General features: G+C 43.0%; 1 protein-coding gene across 1 annotated transcript in view; it reads left to right on the top strand.

Moving 5' to 3' along the window:
* The window catches only part of LOC126183227 (ecdysone 20-monooxygenase), a 175,783-nt gene that overhangs the window by 113,141 nt on the left and 40,623 nt on the right, over positions 1 to 22,019 (top strand). Inside the window, exon 4 of the mRNA XM_049925012.1 lies at positions 716 to 914. Coding sequence (XP_049780969.1) covers positions 716 to 914 — 199 coding nt within the window. The remainder of the gene's footprint in view (positions 1 to 715; positions 915 to 22,019) is intronic.

Here is a 22,019-nt window from a genome sequence, read left to right as displayed (position 1 = left end):
TGAAATCTTCTCAGGTTATCAGCCGAGTCTCGGCGTCGTGTTATCGCAACGTTTCGACGAGCTTCCTACTCGTCATCTTCAAGTGTAGAGTCGGGTTCCTGTTCGGTTGGTTCTTTTATAGCCACCGGTCCGCAGACTGATCTGCCTAGGGCCCCCCTGAAGGCACTAGCTTTTTCGTAATCAGTATGTCGATGAAAACCTCGTAACTCCAGCTATCTGCGAAACCTCATTATTCCAGTACCCACTAACTCCATTATCGACGAGAGATTTGAAAGTGCACGGATTTCTCTGATCTGTCAAAAACTAGACTTCTACTAATGGTTCAAATGGCTCTGAGCACTAAGCGACTTAACTTCTGAGGTCATCAGTCGCCTAGAACTTAGAACTAATTAAACCTAACTAACCTAAGGACATCACACACATCCGTGCCCGAGGCAGGATGCGATCCTGCGACGGTAGCGGTCGCTCGGCTCCAGACTGTAGCGTCTAGACTTATACTGTTTAGCTACACATGTAGCAACATTATCCGTATCACTTTGTACATTTTTTTTAAAAACCGGTTTTGCTTCTCCTGTAAAATTTAACAAAATGGAGTTACGAGGTTTTCATTGCCTACCATCGATACGATACTTTACTCGCGGCTCGCTACTCTTGCTTACGGTGTTAGGGTGACGTTTAGGATCAACGTTTCCGTACGAGAATATTTTGTTTGCAGACATGTTCGAGAGATACGGAGACATAGTGCGGGAGGAGGCTGTGTGGAAGCACCCCGTGGTGAGCCTGAGGAGCGGCGCGGACATCGAGAAGGTGCTGCGCTCGCAGAGCCGCGCGCCGCTGCGCCCGCCCACCGAGATCGTCAGCACGTACCGCCGCTCCAGGCCCGACCGCTACGCTTCCGTGGGCATCGTCAACGAGTGAGTAGCGACTGTGTCCGCCCGTTACTTGCCATTTGAGTTTGAATAGTACTGGAGTCTGGTGCGGCTCCTGAAGCTGTCTTAGTCGTCCTCAATCTCATTCCTTCTTAAGTGAATTTTCACGCACGGTTTTTATAACTTCCACGCAACTTAACGCCCGTGGTCTTCCTTTTCGTCTTCCTAGGGCGTGCATAAAGTCATGTTTGTAAAAATTTATTTCTAAGGAAGTAAGTATACTAGATACAGCTAGCTTAACACACGATGTTTTCGTGGTTGCAGTTCTAATTACGGCCACGGGTAATTTTGCAACAAGGGGATGGAGCGCCCGGGGGGGTTATTTGCTCACCAGTTCTCGGATGAACCCTTTCTGGACAGATAGATCAGCAGAGACGGTCGAACACCGTGGCCACAACGTTCTCCAGGTATAATCCCTCTTGACTTTTTTTGTGGCCTTCAGTTCACCAGATCGCGATGTGCAGATTCTTTCGGCACGAATACAATATGCTGCTAAGGCGGTCAGGAAGAGATTTTGGCAAAGATGTGGAAAGTACTTGGGTATCACCTAAACATTCCACGACCAACAAACGGAACAGATGTGAGAGTGTATCCATAAATAACTGTGTGAGGTTAAATACCCCTTCCAACAACCCGCATGGCTGCATCTAGGATAATAATTGGAAATTTTTGATAAGGTCTTATGGGACCAAACTACTGAGGTCATCGGTCCCTAAGCTTACACAATACTTAATCTAACTTAAACTAACTTACGCTAAGAACGACACTCACAGCCATGGCCGAGGGAGGACTCGAACCTCCGACGGGGGAATCCGCGCGGACCGTGACGAGACGTCTTAGATCGCTCAGCTACCTCGCGCGGCTCTAGGATACTTCCTTAGAAATACATTGTTATAATTACGGGAAAACCCTGTGCTCATCCTTTACTACGGTGCCTTTTACGATAATCTGCTGTGCTCTATTCCTAAAATATATCCTAACTAACGTGCCGTAACTATACCGACAGCTTAAAACTGTGTGCCGGACCAGGAGAATTGCTCTTACCATTGAGCTATCCAGGCACATCTCATGAACCACCTGGCACTGTCTCTCTCCTACTTCCCAAAATTCACCAACGCTCACCTACACACAGGAATTCCGCGAAGAAAGGATATCGTGAGAACATATTCAGGAGAGACGTACTGGCAGAAGTGAAGCTGTCGTGCTCGGATAGCTCAATGGTATGAGCATTGTCCACGAAAGACTAAGTTGCGGGTTCCGTGACAGTTTTTGTCTACAGAAGTTTGAAAACACTAAATACTTCGCTATAGAGTGAAATATTCATTCTAGATACCCTCACACTTCGTTGCAGAGACAAATATCCAGCCGGGACACCATAACTGCCTCTTCTTGCTCTTTCCGCGACGCTACACCTATGTCTTCAAGTTAATAAATCATCTAAAACCACGAAAACACGTGGCATCCGGGCAGCAATATGCCGACTAAAAAGTGGCGCGGCAACATATAACACGTGCTCTATGGTATTCCAGTACTAGACCCCTTAGCGTGCGTGCAATAATCGACGTGGACAGAGGTGCTCACTGCTTCGCGAGGCAAATTTGTCGACGGTGAGCGGACCCATAAAATCCTGTACATAGGTAATTTTGGTCTGGAGAGAGATAATCTTCAATCCCATGGGAGTTGTGGTGAATGGGTACATGCAACATCAGGACATAATGGGTCTACAGGTTCTAGCTCGCCTCTGCGAATTACTTCCGACTGAAATTGCGTGGGACACTCTATGAATGCGATTCTCAACCTTCCTAAGACTATTATCCCAGAGTGTAGTCAGATATTAGCTGGTCTCCCGCCCCTCCCAGCACCTCCACCATCACCAACATAGCGCGTTATTAAACTTTGGAATGAAAACAAAAAATTTCTTTGAACACTTTCTTTTTTAAAATGATGAAAGACAAACGATATTTAGTTTTTGTAGGTGTTTTATTAAACCATGAACTAATGAGGCAGTGAGAAAATTGGTATTGTTTATATCTAACAATCTTTTTCTTTATACACTCCTGGAAATGGAAAAAAGAACACATTGACACCGGTGTGTCAGACCCACCATACTTGTTCCGGACACTGCGAGAGGGCTGTACAAGCAATGATCACACGCACGGCACAGCGGACACACCAGGAACCGCGGTGTTGGCCGTCGAATGGCGCTAGCTGCGCAGCATTTGTGCACCGCCGCCGTCAGTGTCAGCCAGTTTGCCGTGGCATACGGAGCTCCATCGTAGTCTTTAACACTGGTAGCATGCCGCGACAGCGTGGACGTCAACCGTATGTGCAGTTGACGGACTTTGAGCGAGGGCGTATAGTGGGCATGCGGGAGGCCGGGTGGACGTACCGCCGAATTGCTCAACACGTGGGGCGTGAGGTCTCCACAGTACATCGATGTTGTCGCCAGTGGTCGGCGGAAGGTGCACGTGCCCGTCGACCTGGGACCGGACCGCAGCGACGCACGGATGCACGCCAAGACCGTAGGATCCTACGCAGTGCCGTAGGGGACCGCACCGCCACTTCCCAGCAAATTAGGGACACTGTTGCTCCTGGGGTATCGGCGAGGACCATTCGCAACCGTCTCCATGAAGCTGGGCTACGGTCCCGCACACCGTTAGGCCGTCTTCCGCTCACGCCCCAACATCGTGCAGCCCGCCTCCAGTGGTGTCGCGACAGGCGTGAATGGAGGGACGAATGGAGACGTGTCGTCTTCAGCGATGAGAGTCGCTTCTGCCTTGGTGCCAATGATGGTCGTATGCGTGTTTGGCGCCGTGCAGGTGAGCGCCACAATCAGGACTGCATACGACCGAGGCACACAGGGCCAACACCCGGCATCATGGTGTGGGGAGCGATCTCCTACACTGGCCGTACACCACTGGTGATCGTCGAGGGGACACTGAATAGTGCACGGTACATCCAAACCGTCATCAAACCCATCGTTCTACCATTCCTAGACCGGCAAGGGAACTTGCGGTTCCAACAGGACAATGCGCGTCCGCATGTATCCCGTGCCACCCAACGTGCTCTAGAAGGTGTAAGTCAACTACCCTGGCCAGTAAGATCTCCGGATCTGTCCCCCATTGAGCATGTTTGGGACTGGATGAAGCGTCGTCTCACGCGGTCTGCACGTCCAGCACGAACGCTGGTCCAACTGAGGCGCCAGGTGGAAATGGCATGGCAAGCCTTTCCACAGGACTACATCCAGCATCTCTACGATCGTCCCCATAGCAGAATAGCAGCCTGCATTGCTGCGAAAGGTGGATATACACTGTACTAGTGCCGACATTGTGCATGCTCTGTTGCCTGTGTCTATGTGCCTGTGGTTCTGTCAGTGTGATCATGTGATGTATCTGACCCCAGGAATGTGTCAATTAAGTTTCCCCTTCCTGGGACAATGAATTCACGGTGTTCTTATTTCAATTTCCAGGAGTGTAGAAGGATCAACTAATTTTCAGTGCACGGCGAGTGCTACCTGCAACTCCTCTCAGAAAAGTAAGCCTACTTGCTCTTTTGAGGGCAGACACTTGTTATAAAACAACGTATCGATATATCGGAGGGAAAATACCGACGTACCTGACTATAAAAGTATCGACGGCACATTACAAATATACTGCCGGTTTTAAAGCTGTATATCTAAACAAGCTAGCAGACTGTCTATCATCATTAGAGCAAGAATTGAAAGGAAAATGATGTACGTTCACGCTTGGCGATAACTACTTTGCTATCAGTGTTAACTGCGTGTAAGTGGCACAATAAAAGGTGTCTGATGGATCCATCGTTCGATTTCGTCACGTATCGGATTTCTCCGGAACACTTCATGTCGACTTCCCTGTTTTTTTTTTTTTTTTTTTTTTCATTTCTGCAAACGCCAGCGACCTGTCAGTTTTAGTGTCAAAATCGCTTGGTGAAGCTAAACGTTGCAGTTTCTGTTGCTAGCGCCGACCGCCGATTACGTCAGCATTTCCCCTCACACGTCTCCGCCATCGCTAAGACCAATCTTGTCATTTAGATTTTTGTTCATCATTTTCAGCAACTGTTTTCGAAGAATCTCGACGTGAAGAAATAACACATTACTTGCGTTAAAAATTGTTTTTTAACGCAACTGGCGTGCTGTTTCTTAACATCGGAAATCTAGTTGTTCCATTCGCACTCCCACCCCCCAGTGCAGTTGGAGTTCTTCTTTTGTGCCACATATACTTGCTTCGCACAGTCAAAGAGAAAGATTGGACGTGATGAAAGCTCAAAAAGTAGTTAGACTCCTTCACGCAGTGAAAGTAAAATTATATCCTACTACAATTTCAAAAGAACAACTTCAAATATCTTGCGAAGACTGTGAAAAAATATAATAACAATAAAGTCGATATGACCGTTTTGATATCGACATATCAGCGAATGATATGTCGCCGAATATATCGATTTATTTGGAGAAATATTGATATTTAGACTATCGGTATCATATCAGCAGCCCTACAGTGAGGTTCTTTTCAAACTTTTTTAGGTTCTGATAATGCTGTCTCACACGGGTACGCGGCATCTCGTGTCCTTCACAGTGACCACTCAATATCTGACGTTATTCATGCGCATTAAATACCGTTGCAGGCCTGGTAACAACACTAAACACGAACAACATAACGCACTTTGTTGGCCGTTCTGTCACAGATAAATGCAACTCTAGAGTGCAGGCTTTCACGGCCGATGTTGTGAAATTACTGATATTTGTTTCATTGGCATTAGGCTTTAATCCAAGGCATAATTTTCTGCCTATCGTTTCCTCTTCCAATTCTGGATACACAGGGACTTTAACGACGCAGGAATTTGTTATAGACTCAAGCAAGCTCTGACAGAAAGATAAATGGGACACTACATTCTGAAAGGTTTACAGGAATGGTCGTCAAACTGAGTATTGGTGTTTCCCACGATTCTCAGCCCTGTTTTATAGTAACATTCATCTAGCAACTAACATACCAATCCAGAAACGTCAAGTAACGTTCAGAGCTTTTTAAGAGTGTTGTTTTCCTATTCAGTAAGAAAAATAAATATTTACAGAGACAGTAATATTTTAGGACGTACTTAATTTTAATCGACGTTGGTGAACTTGGCCATGAGCTAAGTAAAGCTGACCGCTTACCACAGTGTAGGGGGTTAAGTAGCGTGGGCACCGCTGGGTTAGAGCATGTGACAGGGGGAATGTTTTATTGTTGTCTTCACGCTCTGACAACTCATGGGTGTGTGTACCTCGTACCGATCAGCTGCTATGCTATTAATTTCAAATGGAAGTAACATGGAGTCGTGAGTGCACATCAGAGAGACGGCCATCTTCAAATGCAGTACATATTTGTACCGAGGAATATGAAACGAAATTAAGGCTGTTTATAACACAGTGCAATCAGCAGAATAAAAATGACATTCAAAATATTTAATAAACATTTGTGAACGTGTCTAATATTTCATAATGCATTTAAATATGCATATAGTTACTGTTATTAATTAATCATCAGCTCACATACACAACACAAAAACACTTCGTCAGGCAATTACAGTGTCGGAGATTTGCGTTCGCTTAGGGTGCCAGGAATTTGAAGCGTAGAACAGTCGACACGAAGTGTTCCGAATGGAACCAGCGGTCAACTCGTCACAGTAGCTAGTCTGTTGGGGGTTCATAACATACCAGTTCATTAAGGTTACCTATTAGTAATAAGATCAGTACATATGCGGCCCTAAGTGCCGCTCCACAATGTCAGTATTGTCTCTTTAGCAAAAACGTTTGACGACTACTGATCTAGAGCTTCTAATGAAAAAGAACCAGCAAAAGGGGAATATATAAAATCCCTTGCCCTTGCAGCCAATTGTACATAGGAATCACAAAAAGAAGCATTAACACCAGCCTCAAGGAACACAAGAGCAATTGTCGCCTGGGCAAGTCGGATGAATCAGCAGCAGCAGATCACGCGCTCTGATCGGGAAACTACCAAATTCGTTTCTCTGACATTGTGGTTTTAGCAAGACCTAATAATTACTACGCCAGGGTGTACAGAGAGGCTATAGAAATTCAAAAGAGCGAAAAGAATTTCAACAGAAAAGAAGTAGGACTGAAATTAACCAAATTGTGAGACTTAGTGCCAAATAAAACAAGCACTACCAACTCTCCCTCTATACAAGCTCCACAGCATACGTCGGCGCGACTCAGTGATTTTAGACAGCCGTTCGATGACGTCACGAAACGACCGTTGCGTGGATACATATAAACAGTCCCGCTTGCTGCGCCTATATGAATCTGTAACAGCTTTCTGAGTCTTTAAAACCCAGCAGTGGAAGACGAAAAGTTAGGCAGAGAATTATTCCTTGGACCACGGCCTTACACCCACAATTCAAATATTAGCAAAACTGCAACTCTGATTATTTACATACAAGCAGATGGTGTGTACGTTCATGAAGTTACGTTAACATCCGACCATGTCTTCTGGATGTTTCACTTTTTTGTCGGGTGATGTATATACTGTATATACGTATCACCGTAACAAATAAATAAAACCTAAAAATAGCATTAGACTGAGTTTCTGGAAGAATTTAACTGCAGATTATTTAAGTGGGAAGGAAAAAAAAAAAGACAGGAGATAGGATAGAATGTGTAAGATCAACAGTCTAGAAAATGTAAGGTCACAGTGTGATTTAGGGACACTAGGGCAAATCTGTATCAAGATGACGGAATTGGTATTTGAACCCTCTTGGATACGAGTACAATGTCTTATCCACTGTGCGACCTCGCTCAGCCCGCAGACCTGTCGCCAACAACAGTGACGCAAATCTTTTTTCTCTTAAGATAGGTTTGTTATTTAACATGCTAAGACACTGGCGAACATTCTGACGATAATTAATATCTGTCTGCCCCTCATTCTTGTCCATGACAAATGCTCTATTTATCACTACTGAGATTCTAATTGTCGACCGCTAGGTCAAGCGTGACCGCTTCCGCCTGTATGTATGTGTCTCAATACTGGTGTTGGCTGTAATATCCGAACCTAGTTATTGTTTTCTATTCTCATGTTCTGTCTAGATGCTACTTACAGACTTGTACAAATATTCAATTATCTATCCACAGCTTTTGAAAATGAATGTTACAGGACATACAAAAGAACATTTTATTGTTAATTTAGATACATAGTCACTACTATGGCTTGAATTCGGAATATCTCAAATGTGTATCAACGGAGTTTTACCATTTTTTATTGTGTTACCAGTAGGATTTTATAGCACGCTACCTCTGTGTGTCCTGTGTTCCATTTTCATCTTGTTTACCCGTTAAGGTATACCACGTATGTAAAATTTGTTTTATGCTGGAATCTGTCCTTTGTCAAGCCTGTTACTTCGTATCAGGGCACAACTTAAACTAATGTATACTCTGCATTGTCAAAACAAAGTGTAGAATCATATTTCCAGTATTGATATGGCTGTATGGACAAGTACCGAAAGCCTATAAATTACAAGCGTAACCGCATTGACATAAATTAGTATCCGTAGCGGCGAGTTTCTCGGAAAAGATGATTGTTGATGTGTTGGTATAGAGACGAACCTGACTTCCATTTTCGTTTTGCTTTTTAATAGAGTTAAATACATCGACTGCCTACTAGCAACCGCGGACTGTCTTAGTACCCTCTCAAAGGCAGTTCCAAGATATGTGATTGAGTGTATGGTGGCTCTGATCAATGCGTACGTACAGCTGCTCTGGTCAGTTTTCACGCACTCCGTAGGCAGTTCTCCACCTCGTCGGTTAGTACAGGCCGAAGTTTCCCTACTCTGCTCAGATATACCTAGAACAAAATTAATATTTTAATGAAGTTTCAAAATAGGGAAGTTCTTTACGGTGAAACAGTAAGGTGAGTTAGAGCTTAGCATACCGCCAAATTTCAGGTTTTTGAGGATCATGTAGAATGACAGATGAAGTAGTGGTATAGCTGAAATAAACACCTCGGCTGCATTTTCATGAGTGGCACGATTGCCATAGGAAATATAAATTTAGACTATTATATGTAGATTTGAACCACTAAATCCCACATTCGTTCAGTGTCATCCTGGGTGAGTTAACAAAAGAGTAATGTAACTCTATCTGAAGTAATAGATTTGAGGTGACCCTAGCGTTGATTAACAAAAATACAGTCTTGCAGACAGGTCTGTTGATGGACAGAAAATTGGAAATAGCATGAAGAAATAGAGCAGAGAAAAATAGTACGAATTCATTTATTGATCTAGGCTGTAAATGACGTAAATCTCTAAGAACTATTCAAATGTTGTGTTTCATTAATGAACGTAACACTAGTGTTCACATATGCTAAATCGAAAAATGCCACTTGTCTTCACTTTATGAGAAACAACACAGAGGTTTGAAATTCACGCAAAGCATTGGTGAATGGCCGGCTGATACGGAACTGTACGGGGCAATTTGCCACCGTATACTGGTTATGACAATTTCTTCCACCAGCAGGCTCCGAAAGTCCTACGTCTACGTCGAGTGAAACCAAGTGTTAGCTACCTCTAACACGGAGAGAATGACATCAGTAACAGCACTTTTAAATGTAGCTACTGTATTGGCTTAGTTAGCTATAAATCACTGAAATATTGGGCAGTTTCTTTGTATTCCATTAGACACTGTTAATGGAACATGAGAATAACTGTTTAACATCCTTACTAACAATATATCTGTCAAAGGTAGTTATCATTACGTATTGGAGAAACAACAATTCACAAAAGAACTGTTCTATACCTGTCCCTCGAATTGTTTACTGGCAGAAGGGAATGTCTCAGAGTGAATAAGTAGACTGACGAGAGTAACTCAAACCTAGGCAGTATCCTGAATATTCTGAACATTTTTTAAAATACTGTTATGAGGTTTCTGGAGTCTACCCATGATAGTTTTATTTATCGTAGCAATGTCAGAAGCGCTGCAGGGTAACAGAAATAACTCGCACCTTCAATAATTTTATTGAAAGAATCGAGTGCTGTTAGTTGTTAATTAGTGTTTGCTTCAATATACAACGTCCCTTGACATTTCGAGAAATTTAAATCTTATTATGTACTTAAGTGGTCACACTCATACGAAAAATAGTTTGTAACTTCCGTCGTTTATCCATATATTCTGTTTAACCAGACGCTGCGAATGCATTAGTCAACCAGCTACGCATAATTGTCTGGTGGGTAGACGACGACACAGGGGACAGCGTGCATACATACGCAGAGTGAAAGAAAGTTCTTGGAAGTCCGTAACTATAGACAATTTTCAAAAACGCTTTGTAAAATCAAAACTAAAATATTACTAATAATTATTTTCGTATTCTATTTTTTTCAGAACGTGTATCACGTCAGTGAGTAACGCCTACAAGATTGCACCGATTCGAGAACAAAGGATGTGAAAGCAAAAGAATACTGGGCAGATAGCTTTAATTTTGGGCCCAAATCCTTCTGAAATCATTGTACAGTTAGATATTATTGAGAAACTTCTGTTAGTCTTACGGGAAACACTAAAAAATTAAAAATATGGCAACAAAAACAGGAGATCTGTTTGCAAGGTCAGCGGAACATTAGAAAAAGCAGTTCAACTGCGTTTTGAGTTCTCTTTGCGGAATCTAACTTAAAGTGTCTCACTGGGGTACACGTGTTTTAGTTCTACATCTGGAAGTTGCAATTTGGCAATAGATGCTCGAAATATTTGTAAGGTGTACTCATAGAGCTCGGGTGCGTGGAAATGTTTGATCAGAACTGTAGGACTACTGAAACTAATGCAAAAACTTAATTTTAGTCTATTGTGCAGGCCCTGAGCTACAGAAAAAGGAAAATTTAAATTAAAATTTTCATTTTTCTTGGTGTTTTGTTTACTCATTTTCACTTTCACTGTTGTAGTTGAAACTAAAGAAATCAGAACTTGATCGCATGTAAAGAGAGTAGCCGTCACGTTAGAGTACAGGAAGTTAGAAGATACGGCCATGCGTGGGCTTACCATCGTTTTCTTATCGTCTTTTAGCAGTAAGTAACGTTCGTACGTGTGTTAAGTTGTGCGGATGGTTCAGATGGCTCTGAGCACTATGAGACTTAACATCTATGGTCATCAGTCCCTTAGAACTTAGAACTACTTAAACCTAACTAACCTAAGGACATCACACAACACCGAGTCATCACGAGGCAGAGAAAATCCCTGACCCCGCCGGGAATCGAACCCGGAAACCAGGGCGTAAGTTGTGCAAAGTGCATTCAATATACAGGGTGAACATCAATAAAACCGACCAACTACAGGGACGCACTCCTGACTGGACATGGAGGAAAAACATGGGCATGTGTCCGGAAACACATTGTTGCCACGGTAGATGGCGCTGAGGAATAACAGTTCCTCTGACCACGTGCCCCGTGTTGCTTGTGTGTAGCAGGTGATAGGATAGTAGCGATTGACATGCAGGATGTACACAGTCGTACTTTGGCTCTCACCATGTTGACTGGCCACTTGCCTGGAGCTTTTACTGGGTTTCGTCTCAATCTCCTGAAGAACCCGTTCCTCCAAATCTGGTGTGTGCACAGTCCGCCGTCTCCCTGCACGTTCGTTTGGAAGGATCCATGATCACACAAACGACCAAAAAGGGCTTGAAATGTGGTGTGATGTTGGTATCTGTGAGGGTACTTGGCTTGGTTAGCTGTGGCGGCTATCTACCATTTCCAACTGCTTGGCCGTACACAAACACCATCTCGGCTTCTTCCTTATATGAATACCAGACCATTCTGGTGCTTACGGTACACTGGATCAATCATAAAGCTTGCAGCACACAAGGAACACACGGCACGGGGTCAGAGGAACTGTAAATCGCCAGCGCTATCTACCGCGTCAACGATGCATTTCCGGACCTTTTTTTTTGTTCCATTTCCAGTCAGGAATCCGTCCCTGCAATTTGTCGGTTTTACTATCGTTCATCCTGTATATTTGTAGTATAACCTGAAACACATGACGAACAAACGAGAGTAATTAAAGAAACGTATTATCAGTGAAAGCATTTATACACGTGATTTTGTAGCCAGAACGGGATTACTTACTTGTAATCGCTTTGCTCAGTTATGACGATTTTTAATTTAGATTTGAATGTTGCGATTTCTTACGTTCTTTCGGCGGCACCCTTCGCGAACGTCCAAAAGCTCCGTTAGTGAGTGACTGCCTTGGAGACAAATGTCCTTTTCCTAAGCAGGAAAAAGCGAATAAACCCCAAAGACAGCGCCGTACGTAAAGGCCGCGCTGAAGGACCAGTCTACTACTATGGATAAACAGGCAACTACTTCTGCTGAGCAGAACTGGGCGTCACTACTTAGGCCGGGAGCAATCATAACCTAAGATACTGGACTTCCATTTAGTGGAAACGGGGCTGTAATCCCTCTCCGGCTATCGAGACTCAACTTTTTAGTTGTTTTCTTAAATGGATTCAGATGAATTCCTGGATGGTTCCTATGAAAAGACACGGCCGATTTCCTTCCTCAGCCTTCTCTTATTCGATATTGAGCTTCATTCCTAATGACCGTGTCATCGACCGGACGTTAAACACTAATCTTCCATCCTTACTTTTTCACGATGACGAAAATCTGCAATAATATGTTGTTTTACGAAATCAGTTTTATGCTGTTTACTTCTTCTTGTAGGAATTACCCCTTTCAACGTGGTTCGGCAAAGGAAATGTGAAAGCTAATTTGCAACAAAATAAAAAGAGAGAGAGAGAAAGATTGCAACCTCGAGATACCAACTGCGGAACGAAAGATAAAAAGTCTACATCTTATTTTGAGAAGGAGCAGCCAGAAGGAAAACATGAACATTTTAAACTGCGCTGACACCGAGCACATCGTACAACTCTACCATTTTCCTGGGGATCAAAGAGCACTGTCCGTAGTGACTGGCAGCACCCGAGAAAATGATCACGACAGTTAATAATAGTAATTTGATTTTCAACATTATTTATTTATACATCCAGGAATCATCTCACAGTGACATGGGATTTGTCATCTTAATAAAATGAAAATAAATGGTTACAGAGTAAGTACATAATGGTGTCCAAAATTAAAGCAACAAACGGAAATTGAGTTTGTTTTGCTACAAAAGACTATAAACAGGTGATTGTAAAGTAGAAAGCATGTAATGAATACAGAACGTAAACAACTGCAACACGCATAACGGTAGACAAAAATGTTCTTCGTTTTTTTGCAACTTAACGGATTTACACACGCATTCCGACAACTGATTAATGTGCTCTGTACGGAATGCGACCGCATCTTGCAGCAATACGGGCCTGACAATGACGGACCACACTGAGTATGGTCTCATCAATCTCATGGTGAGACAACGACGCCCGTTTTCCTGCAGAGCTGCTCGCAAGTCTTGAGGAGGGGTTGGTGGATGTGATGCAGTCCGTCTTCATAGTGCCTCCCAGACAAGCTCTATGTGACTCAAATCGGAAGAGCGAGCAGGCCACTTCATGTGTGCTATATCTTATGTTTCCAAGAAAACATCAACCACTCTAAGAGTTCGAGTCCATTAGTACGAAGTCTGGGCCCACTGCACAACCGCACATGAGGTCTCGAGATCTCGTCACGACTCGTGACAGCAGTTAAACCTTGCCGATTCACCCGTACAATTTCATGAAGAGCTGTTCGAGTGGGCAGCGTAATCCCCGCCCACATCTTTAGGGATCCTTCTCGACATCGATCTCTTTCCACAATGTCTGGGTCCCGAAATCGTGTTCCACATTCCCTTCAGATGCGAATTCGTCGAGACACACTCTCCACATCAATTCGGGACTGGTCTATGAAACGTCCATTGGTGCACTGTTAGACCATCCGTGTGACATGTTGACGACTCCAATCTTGACGTTCCCTTTTGCGAAGACGCGTCAGAGGTGCACATACAGCAGGTTTCCGACAGTAAAGGCCAGTTTGCCGAAGCCTTCTATACACCGTTTGCCTCGATACAACACGTCCAGTGGATGGTGCGAGGTCAGACGCCAGTTGCTGTGCAGTACTAAGACGGTACTGTTGTAGCCTGACAGCCAAACAACGGTCTTCTCTTTCTAATGTCACAAATGACTGGCCCTACTCTGGTCTTAAGGATACAGTTTCGGCCTCTACAAACTGTCACCTCATCCGGGAAACAACAAAACGATTCACTTTAAGCCATCGTACCACGTCAGTTTTACGACTGTCCGGCTTCCATTCCTCCTACGCCTCTCCACTGCAGAGAGTGTGGCAGGCGTCTTCTCTGTGCCATACTGCACCGTCTGTGACTGTGTAAACAGCGATTGTGGATGTGGGATTACCCGACAAATACTACCCCGTTTGACGGGTGCCCTAACGTCATCGCTGGCGTGGTTGTCCGTTGACCGGAATGCCATCTTCCGTGCAGAACACTATGGTATGGACACGTGTTCGAATGTGTGTGAATTCCTAAGGGACCAAACCGTTGAGGGCATCGGCCCCTAGACTTACACACTACTTAAACTAACTTATGCTAAGAACAACACACAGACCCATGCCAGAGGGAGGACTCGAACCTCCAGCGGGAGGGCCCGCGCATTCCGTGACATGGCGCCTCAAAACCGCGTGGCCACTCCGCGCGGCTGGGACATGTGTTGACAGTTAATATGATTATATCGTGACTTAGACACAGAACGGGGAAACACTAGTTTGCTGCTTTAATTTTGGACACCTTGCCGAAGGAACCATTCAGCCATTTGACTTAAATTATTAGGAAAACCACGGCCGGAATAAGAGGTCAGTGTTTTAACACCTTCCTGTGTGGTGACATTCCTGAGATTCTCAACTGTCTTAGCGATTTAATCATAACCGCCTATACATGGGGCAGTTTTCAAGTTTTTAGCACTACCAAAAGTATTATTATGCATCAGAACGTGCCGAGGAAAGCGAAAGGGAAGGCTAAAGTCATAAGTACCATCACAGACACTGGGGACGTTCCTGCAAAAATTACAAACAGTATTAGTGGACAAGGAAAGAGAAAGTTAAGGGTAAAGCAGTAATTAAAAAGGCTGAAGTAGCGTTTCATTTAAGCAGCAGTATGTATAGTAAAAATCGTAATCTATTAACGTTTTATACACCACGCAGCTTTGGTCACCCGAAATGTTCTTAACACAGCAAGATGTTTGACTGTAAAAAAGAAAATAGTGGTGAGGGAACAGAAATAATATATAGAAGATTATTTCAAAGTATGAATCACAATAGACCCACACGAAGACAACGCGACTAACAAGGGAACCTCCCCATCACACCCCCGCTCAGATTTAGTTATAAGTTGGCACAGTGGATAGGCCTTGAAAGCTGTACACAGATCAACCGTGAAAACAGGAAGAGATTGTGTGGAACTATGAAAAAAATAAGCAAAATATACAAACTGAGTAGTCCATGCGCAAGATAGGCAACATCAAGGAGAGAGTGAGCTGAGCAGCGCCGTGGTCCCGTGGTTAGCCTGAGCAGCTGCGAAGCGAGAGGTCCTTGGTTCAAGTCTTCCCTCGAGTGAAAAGTTTACTTTCTTTATTTTCGCAAAGTTATGATCTGTCCGTTCGTTCATTGACGTCTCTGTTCACTGTAATAAGTTTAGTGTCTGTGTTTTGCGACCGCACCGCAAAACTGTTCGATTAGTAAAGAAAGGACGTGCCTCTCCAACGGGAACCGAAAACATTTGATTGCAAGGTCATAGGTCAACCGATTCCTCCACAGGAAAACACGTCTGATATATTCTATACGACACTGGTGACGCCATGTGCGTCACATGACAGGAATATATTGTCGACCCACCTAACCTGTACACTTGGCGAATGGGTAAAAAGATTCTTCTACCTTGCCCGATTTAGGTTTTCTTGTGGATGTGATAATCACTCTCAAAAAAGTGATGAAAGCATAAGAGTTTGTCACATAAATTGCAACAAATGAATGCAACAGTTTCACAGTCGCACAGTTTTCCCTGTGCTCTGTCAAAACATATGTTTTTAACGTTTTCAAATTTTTCCGAGTATTGACCGCCAAATCCTGCTTATGTCCAAGCAAATTTGAACATGTCCTAGAATTTTGGAAAGCGAAGTTGATTATGTGTGAGTGCCTGAACTTTGATAATTGTCTGAGAATAAAAAATTAAACTTTTCATGAACCAAGTACCTCTCGTTCCGCAGCTGCTCAAGCTAAGCAAGAGACCACGGAGCTCCTGAGTTCATGTTGTCCTCGATGTTGCCTATGTTGCGCATGGACTACTCAGTTTGTATATTTTGCTTATTTTTTTCAGAGTTCCACACAACTTCTCCCTGTTTTCTCGATTGATCTGTGTTCAGTTTTTCAAGGCCTATCCACTGTGCCAACTTATAACTAAATCTGAAGGGGGTGCGATGGGGAGGTTCCCTTGTAAGTAAAAAAACTGACAGTGTACAACTTTCAGACAAGATAAACAAAGATTCATGCTGAGGAATTCTAAAGTATCGTAGAAGGTATTCCAGAGTATGAACAAGCTACAAAGCACCAAATATTTCGAAGGAAAAAAACAGTAAGAAAAATAGTGCCAATATAAGTGATGAAATAGGGAAGAAACATCGAGGAAGAATTAAAAAACTCGGAAAAAAGGATGGAAATGAGTAAGAGATGGTTTAAAACACGTAGCGACATTGGCTGCCGAAGAGGAGGGAGGCAGGGCAAGAGGCAGTGAAATGACGTCATCAGCCGGAGCGCGGCCGTGACACTGAAGGTGACTCAAGATGTTCCGGGAAGCGCTGCCGCCGGCGCGCTTTGGCGGTCACGGGGCTGAGGCTTGCGTAACCAGCTGCTGCGTGCTGCGCAAGGTCGTTCGTTGCTCTGTTTCGTCTAATCGACCACCGTACACTTCACACGGCTTGCCCTCCCTGTAGCAGTCGTGTCGAAATGTTAGGCGGGGCACGCCGCGTTTTAGCGTAACATAACATTTTATCGTAAATCGGCTCCACTTTCGAAATACGCAATGTTTCCCAGAAGTCGAATGTAATGTTACTCACATGTTAGAATACTTATGGCGGTACTCTGTAGCGTTATAAACACAGCCGTACAAGAGTAGGACGTTGTCAGCTGTTTCGACGGCAGAACGAGTCGTAGAAGAGTAAGATGGCGTCACCTGTTTGGTATAAACCCTCAGGTGGTAACAGTGAGCCATTAAAGAGCAATACTGCGTCAGTTATTTCGAGGTAAAACAACACACGGTTATAATGCGTCATATAAGAGCAAGAAGGCGTCAGTTAATGGAGTCAAAAATAGGTGTGGAGGTAACGAGGCAGGTAAGAACAAGACGACGTCAGCTTTTACAGGTATAAATACAGAATGTAGCAGTGACGCACAGACCAGTTTTGATGGCTGTGCAAATGCAAGTTTATCCTAAATTACGGTATTATGCGAAAAGTGTAATTGATAACGAAAGACATGCGTGCTTAGGATGTCGAAACAGAATTTAGCAACTACGTTAGTTTCTGCAGACTGTACCTCTTAATTCTCACAAGAATTTCGTGTAGACTAAATATGAATATCACATCGTGTAGGCCACAAAATGTCGTTCTAACGACACTTCAAGCAATTTCGACCAGATATTAGGTATGATTTCTGCATTTAAATAGGCACTGGAAAGTGACTAGTATCAGAGCGTGCACAATTATGAAATTCCAATTAGATGTCTTCAAAAAAACACTAAGGAATTTTCGCTCTTAAATAAATGCAGCAGTTTTCTTGAAAATGTCTCTAGAAAATTTATAATTTACAAGCAGGCACGTGATAAATACTAGAGTGAACTTCGCACCAATATTTTGCTGCGTGTTGTTCCGTTTGTACCTTCTCAGCATCAGAGGTTATTCAAACCCGAGCTTATCAATTCGAATTGTTGCAATGGCAGAAATGTTGATTACCAACATTTGATGTCAACACGGGGGAAGGTAGGAAGTAATGGCACACACATACAGTTCCGCGGGATTTCAGTGTTGTCATAGATCTCCAGGCAGTAGCACTCGGTGGTTATACGTCCGTCGTGTAGAAGTGTCACGCCTGTCGACCCTTTTCATGTTATTCACCACAGTCATCCGTACGACGCAGATAAACATCTGAGGCACTAATGTGAGGCAAGGCGTGGGTACCCTACAAAATATTTCACTAATTCTCACGAACACGGTCTCATCGCTGTTTGCCAAAAAGACGTCACATATGCAACACGCAGATGAATTCACGATGTGAACAGAACAAAATCCTCCGATGACGATCTCGTAACCATCGAAACGCTTAGTGGGCTTTAAATAGTAGTGACTGAAGCGGGAAATCGACATCGTTTCTTCATCAGCTATCGTTCTTGTTTTTAAGGTTTAGAGAACTGAATGATTGATGTTATCAAAGCCCACAATAAACCGAAGCCTGGCGATCAGATGAAGTTTGTTCGATTCCGAGTCTGTTCCTCACGTTCCCACATTCACAGATGTTGTGTTTTAATACCGAAACTTGATTTTTCGTGTTTGAGGTTCACATTATTTTGAGTTACGTTGGTGATTTCAAACTTTTTCGTCGCCCTTTTGGTATTAGGGAATATTTTAGACTCCGAAGAACTCGGTCCGTCGTCTCTTAGCCACTCCCAAATAATTTTACAGTCGGTAACCCTCTGTTTTTGACCTATAAAGTGATTTGCGGCAAAAACTCCCATATTTTGTAATAACCGTCCCAAATCTCTGTACAGCACATTTTGTTGTAATGTCCGCAGGAACTGGGCGAAGGATGGCCTGGAAATAAGCCGAGAAAATCGCTTTACAGTATTCGTACCGCTACTACTTTCAAAGAGTATTTTGTCTTCCATCGAGTCTGTTATAGGCCTCGGGTTGTCCAAAGGTCCGGAGAAACAATTCATTAATGATAACGTGTGTTGCATTAACACGAGTAAAATCAGGTTTCAGACTTCGAACCTACAATATTATCCCGACTTATCTTGTGTCAGCCAAGGTTTAGAGTCTTCTTTTGTTTTGCTCCGATATGGACTGTTTACGAGCATTGTAGCTTCGTATTTTAATCCTAGAGTGTTTCTCGTTTACATTCGTAAAGACCTTACGAATTCGGGAGCTAGAGTGTTAATAAGAACTACGTTTTCAAGTGTCCAGCATTGGCAAATGTGCATTTCACTGAGTCTGGCAAACATTTAACAATGAGATTAATTCTGCTAGAGTCATGCAGTAATTGTTTCATTTCGACACACATTATCCTAATAAAATAAATTGCTGTTGCAAATCTTTTATTTTATTGTTTCGATGTCACACAAGAGATACAGATATGTGCATCCACTTGAGGGGCAACATCATTCGATTTCATCAACTAGACATAAAAATGGATAAACGTTTACTGTCTGCTCTTTTTTATGTGTAATTTTCGTACAATTTCCGACCTGAAAATGTATTTTAAGACACATATTTAAGTTTTATTCAAGAGGATGAAGAAGGGTATTTTAGTTTCTTGTAGATGAAGAGAATAGACTTCTTTCTTGATGTGATGCTTACAATATTTGATGAAAAATGATAGAAACTACGTAGGTCTTCCAAGGAGAGAGGAGCTACAACTACGTGCACCTAAAAATGATTCAAATGGCTCTGTGCCCTATGGTACTTAACATCTGAGGTCATCACTTCCCTAGAACTTAGAACTACTTAAACCTAACTAACCTAAGGACATCACGCACATCCGTGCCCGAGGCAGGATTCGAACCTGTGACTGTAGCAGTCGCGCGGTTCCGCACTGAAGCGCCTAGAACCGCTCGGCCACCACGGTCGGCTACGTGCACTTAGATGATATTCATTTCTCCTGCACATTAGGATAAGTGTTAATAACTTTCAAACTATCAGTCTGTTAGTCTGAATCTTGAACACTGATAGTGGCCAGGAAGCGGTCTAATGGTGGGTATTAGACAAATTTTTATATAATAAAAGCTAATTTGGGAAAAACGTCTTAACAGTTATCATACATATAACGCAAAAGTGTGTATATTCTTTTAGTGAGCCAGTCTTCAGTTTCACGCTGCGGAGCTCTAAACGTATTGGCAGAGGGTGTGTCGCTAGTATCACCCCACACAAATAGTGTAGTGGCTTCGCGAAACAAACTTGCCACTTCTGCTAGAAGCGTTTAAAAACCGCGAGCGTGAGATGTCGTAGAACAATTAGAACCAGGATAAACTCAAGAAAATTATTATACGCACGCTAGTTGAAAATTGTGAATAGCTTTCCGTGTCACGTAAAACTGATTGAAAAGTTCATTAGGTACTTTTTCGCTTCATGCGCATCTTTTCCCTTACGCAGGCAGTAATTTTACCCTATTTGTATAAGTTCTACAGTTTCAAATGCGTTTAAAGACTAGAATGGTGAATCGAAATGACATCTTGGAAATGAAAAATGAATATGATGAGAGCTACGCGGAACCATTTTCCAAATAGATTCCTTTTTAAATGATTCTTTACGCCGCAGACGTAGCCAAATAATATTTTCATACTACGGTCGTCATACCAGCACATATATTTTGGTTGTGTCGTGACGTGGTCATCATTCTCGATATAATCAGCCACGGTTGGAAGTAAGTGTTTCCTTTCAAACTGGACAGCCATGGTAAAGTTCCGGCGAACGTTTCTCACATAAAAATAACAATAGCAGCAAAAATAATAATGGAAAAACGATCAATTATCTCGATTGAGAGTGTATTGCACAAAATATGCCGCCGCTATTTCGCGGCTAAGACGAATCATTGTAATTTAATTCCCTTGATCTGCTTACAGTTCAAGATCTGTATTTACTAATTGGTATAAAAATGGTAGGTAGTTCTATAGCGGAGCCTCGGTAACAAGGAAGTGCAGGCGTGATAGCTTGTGCAAGCTGCTTTCAACTAGGCCGCAGGCGGCGTGCACACCTCCCGACAGCACTTTCTCCTCGGTGATGGCTACCGAATGGCACTAACGTCAGCTGTGTTGAGTTGCGACTGAGAGATTACGACCATGCTTCCCCTCAAAAGATTATAAATATAACACCCAGCTTGAGACGCGCTACTGATATGCTTTGCATTTCTTAAAACTGATCCTGTTTGAACTTCCGTTCCATTCGAAACGATATGCCATTTACTTTGGTTCTCTGAGCCAGCCTCAAGGGATACAGCAACGATTCTTGACACCATAATTGACTGTCGTATCTAGGAGAAGAGAAAACTTTGCTTCACCAACGAAAGTGAGAAATTTTGTATATGTATGCACATAAGAATTCTGATATCCTCGCATAGAGTTAAATTTGTTTTTCATTTCTTTTAAGCCCTCCTTCTGCAAAAAATAGTGTTTCCCTTTTTCTCACTGTCTACCCACTCACGTTTCGACTCGTATGTGTGGTATACTGTGGTTCAGCGTCAGGCTGCATAACTTAAAATATGCATTTTACAGTGTAGCCTGCTGTTACGCTTTCTGCGACCTGACAATATGTCACTATTTTTGGCATATTGTGCATCCTTGGCATGTTTCTGGGGATGATATTATGCACACTGTTTTCATACATTTTGTCACTTAATTGTTACTTGGTATCACAAGTTTTTATTATAAAAACGAATTTTTCCTAATTTACGAGTCAACCTGTAAACCTCAAGTTTCATATTGCCCAGCTTCAGAAATAAAAACGAGATCCACATACGATGAAACATACATATGGAAACATATGTAGTCAAACAATAAGAGCCGGCCGGAATGGCCGAGCGGTTCTAGGCGCTTCAGTCTGGAACCGCGCGACCACTACGGTCGCAGGTTCGAATCCTGCCTCGGGCATGGATGTGTGTGATGTCCTTAGGTTAGTTAGGTTTAAGTAGTTCTAAGTTCTAGGGGACTGATGACCTCAGAAGTTAAGTCCCATAGTGCTCAGAGCCATTTGAACCATTTGAACCGAACAATAAAGGAAAACAGTGTGTCTGGCATAAAGCAGAGAATAAACGAAAAGTATCTCTACATCTACGTGACTACTATGTAATTCAAAGTTAAGTGCC

The sequence above is a fragment of the Schistocerca cancellata genome, chromosome 4 (genome assembly GCF_023864275.1).
Source record: "Schistocerca cancellata isolate TAMUIC-IGC-003103 chromosome 4, iqSchCanc2.1, whole genome shotgun sequence".
In the NCBI taxonomy this organism is placed as follows: domain Eukaryota; kingdom Metazoa; phylum Arthropoda; class Insecta; order Orthoptera; family Acrididae; genus Schistocerca; species Schistocerca cancellata.
Note: the sequence above shows the minus strand (reverse complement) of the source record. Positions and strands in the feature narration are given on the sequence as shown.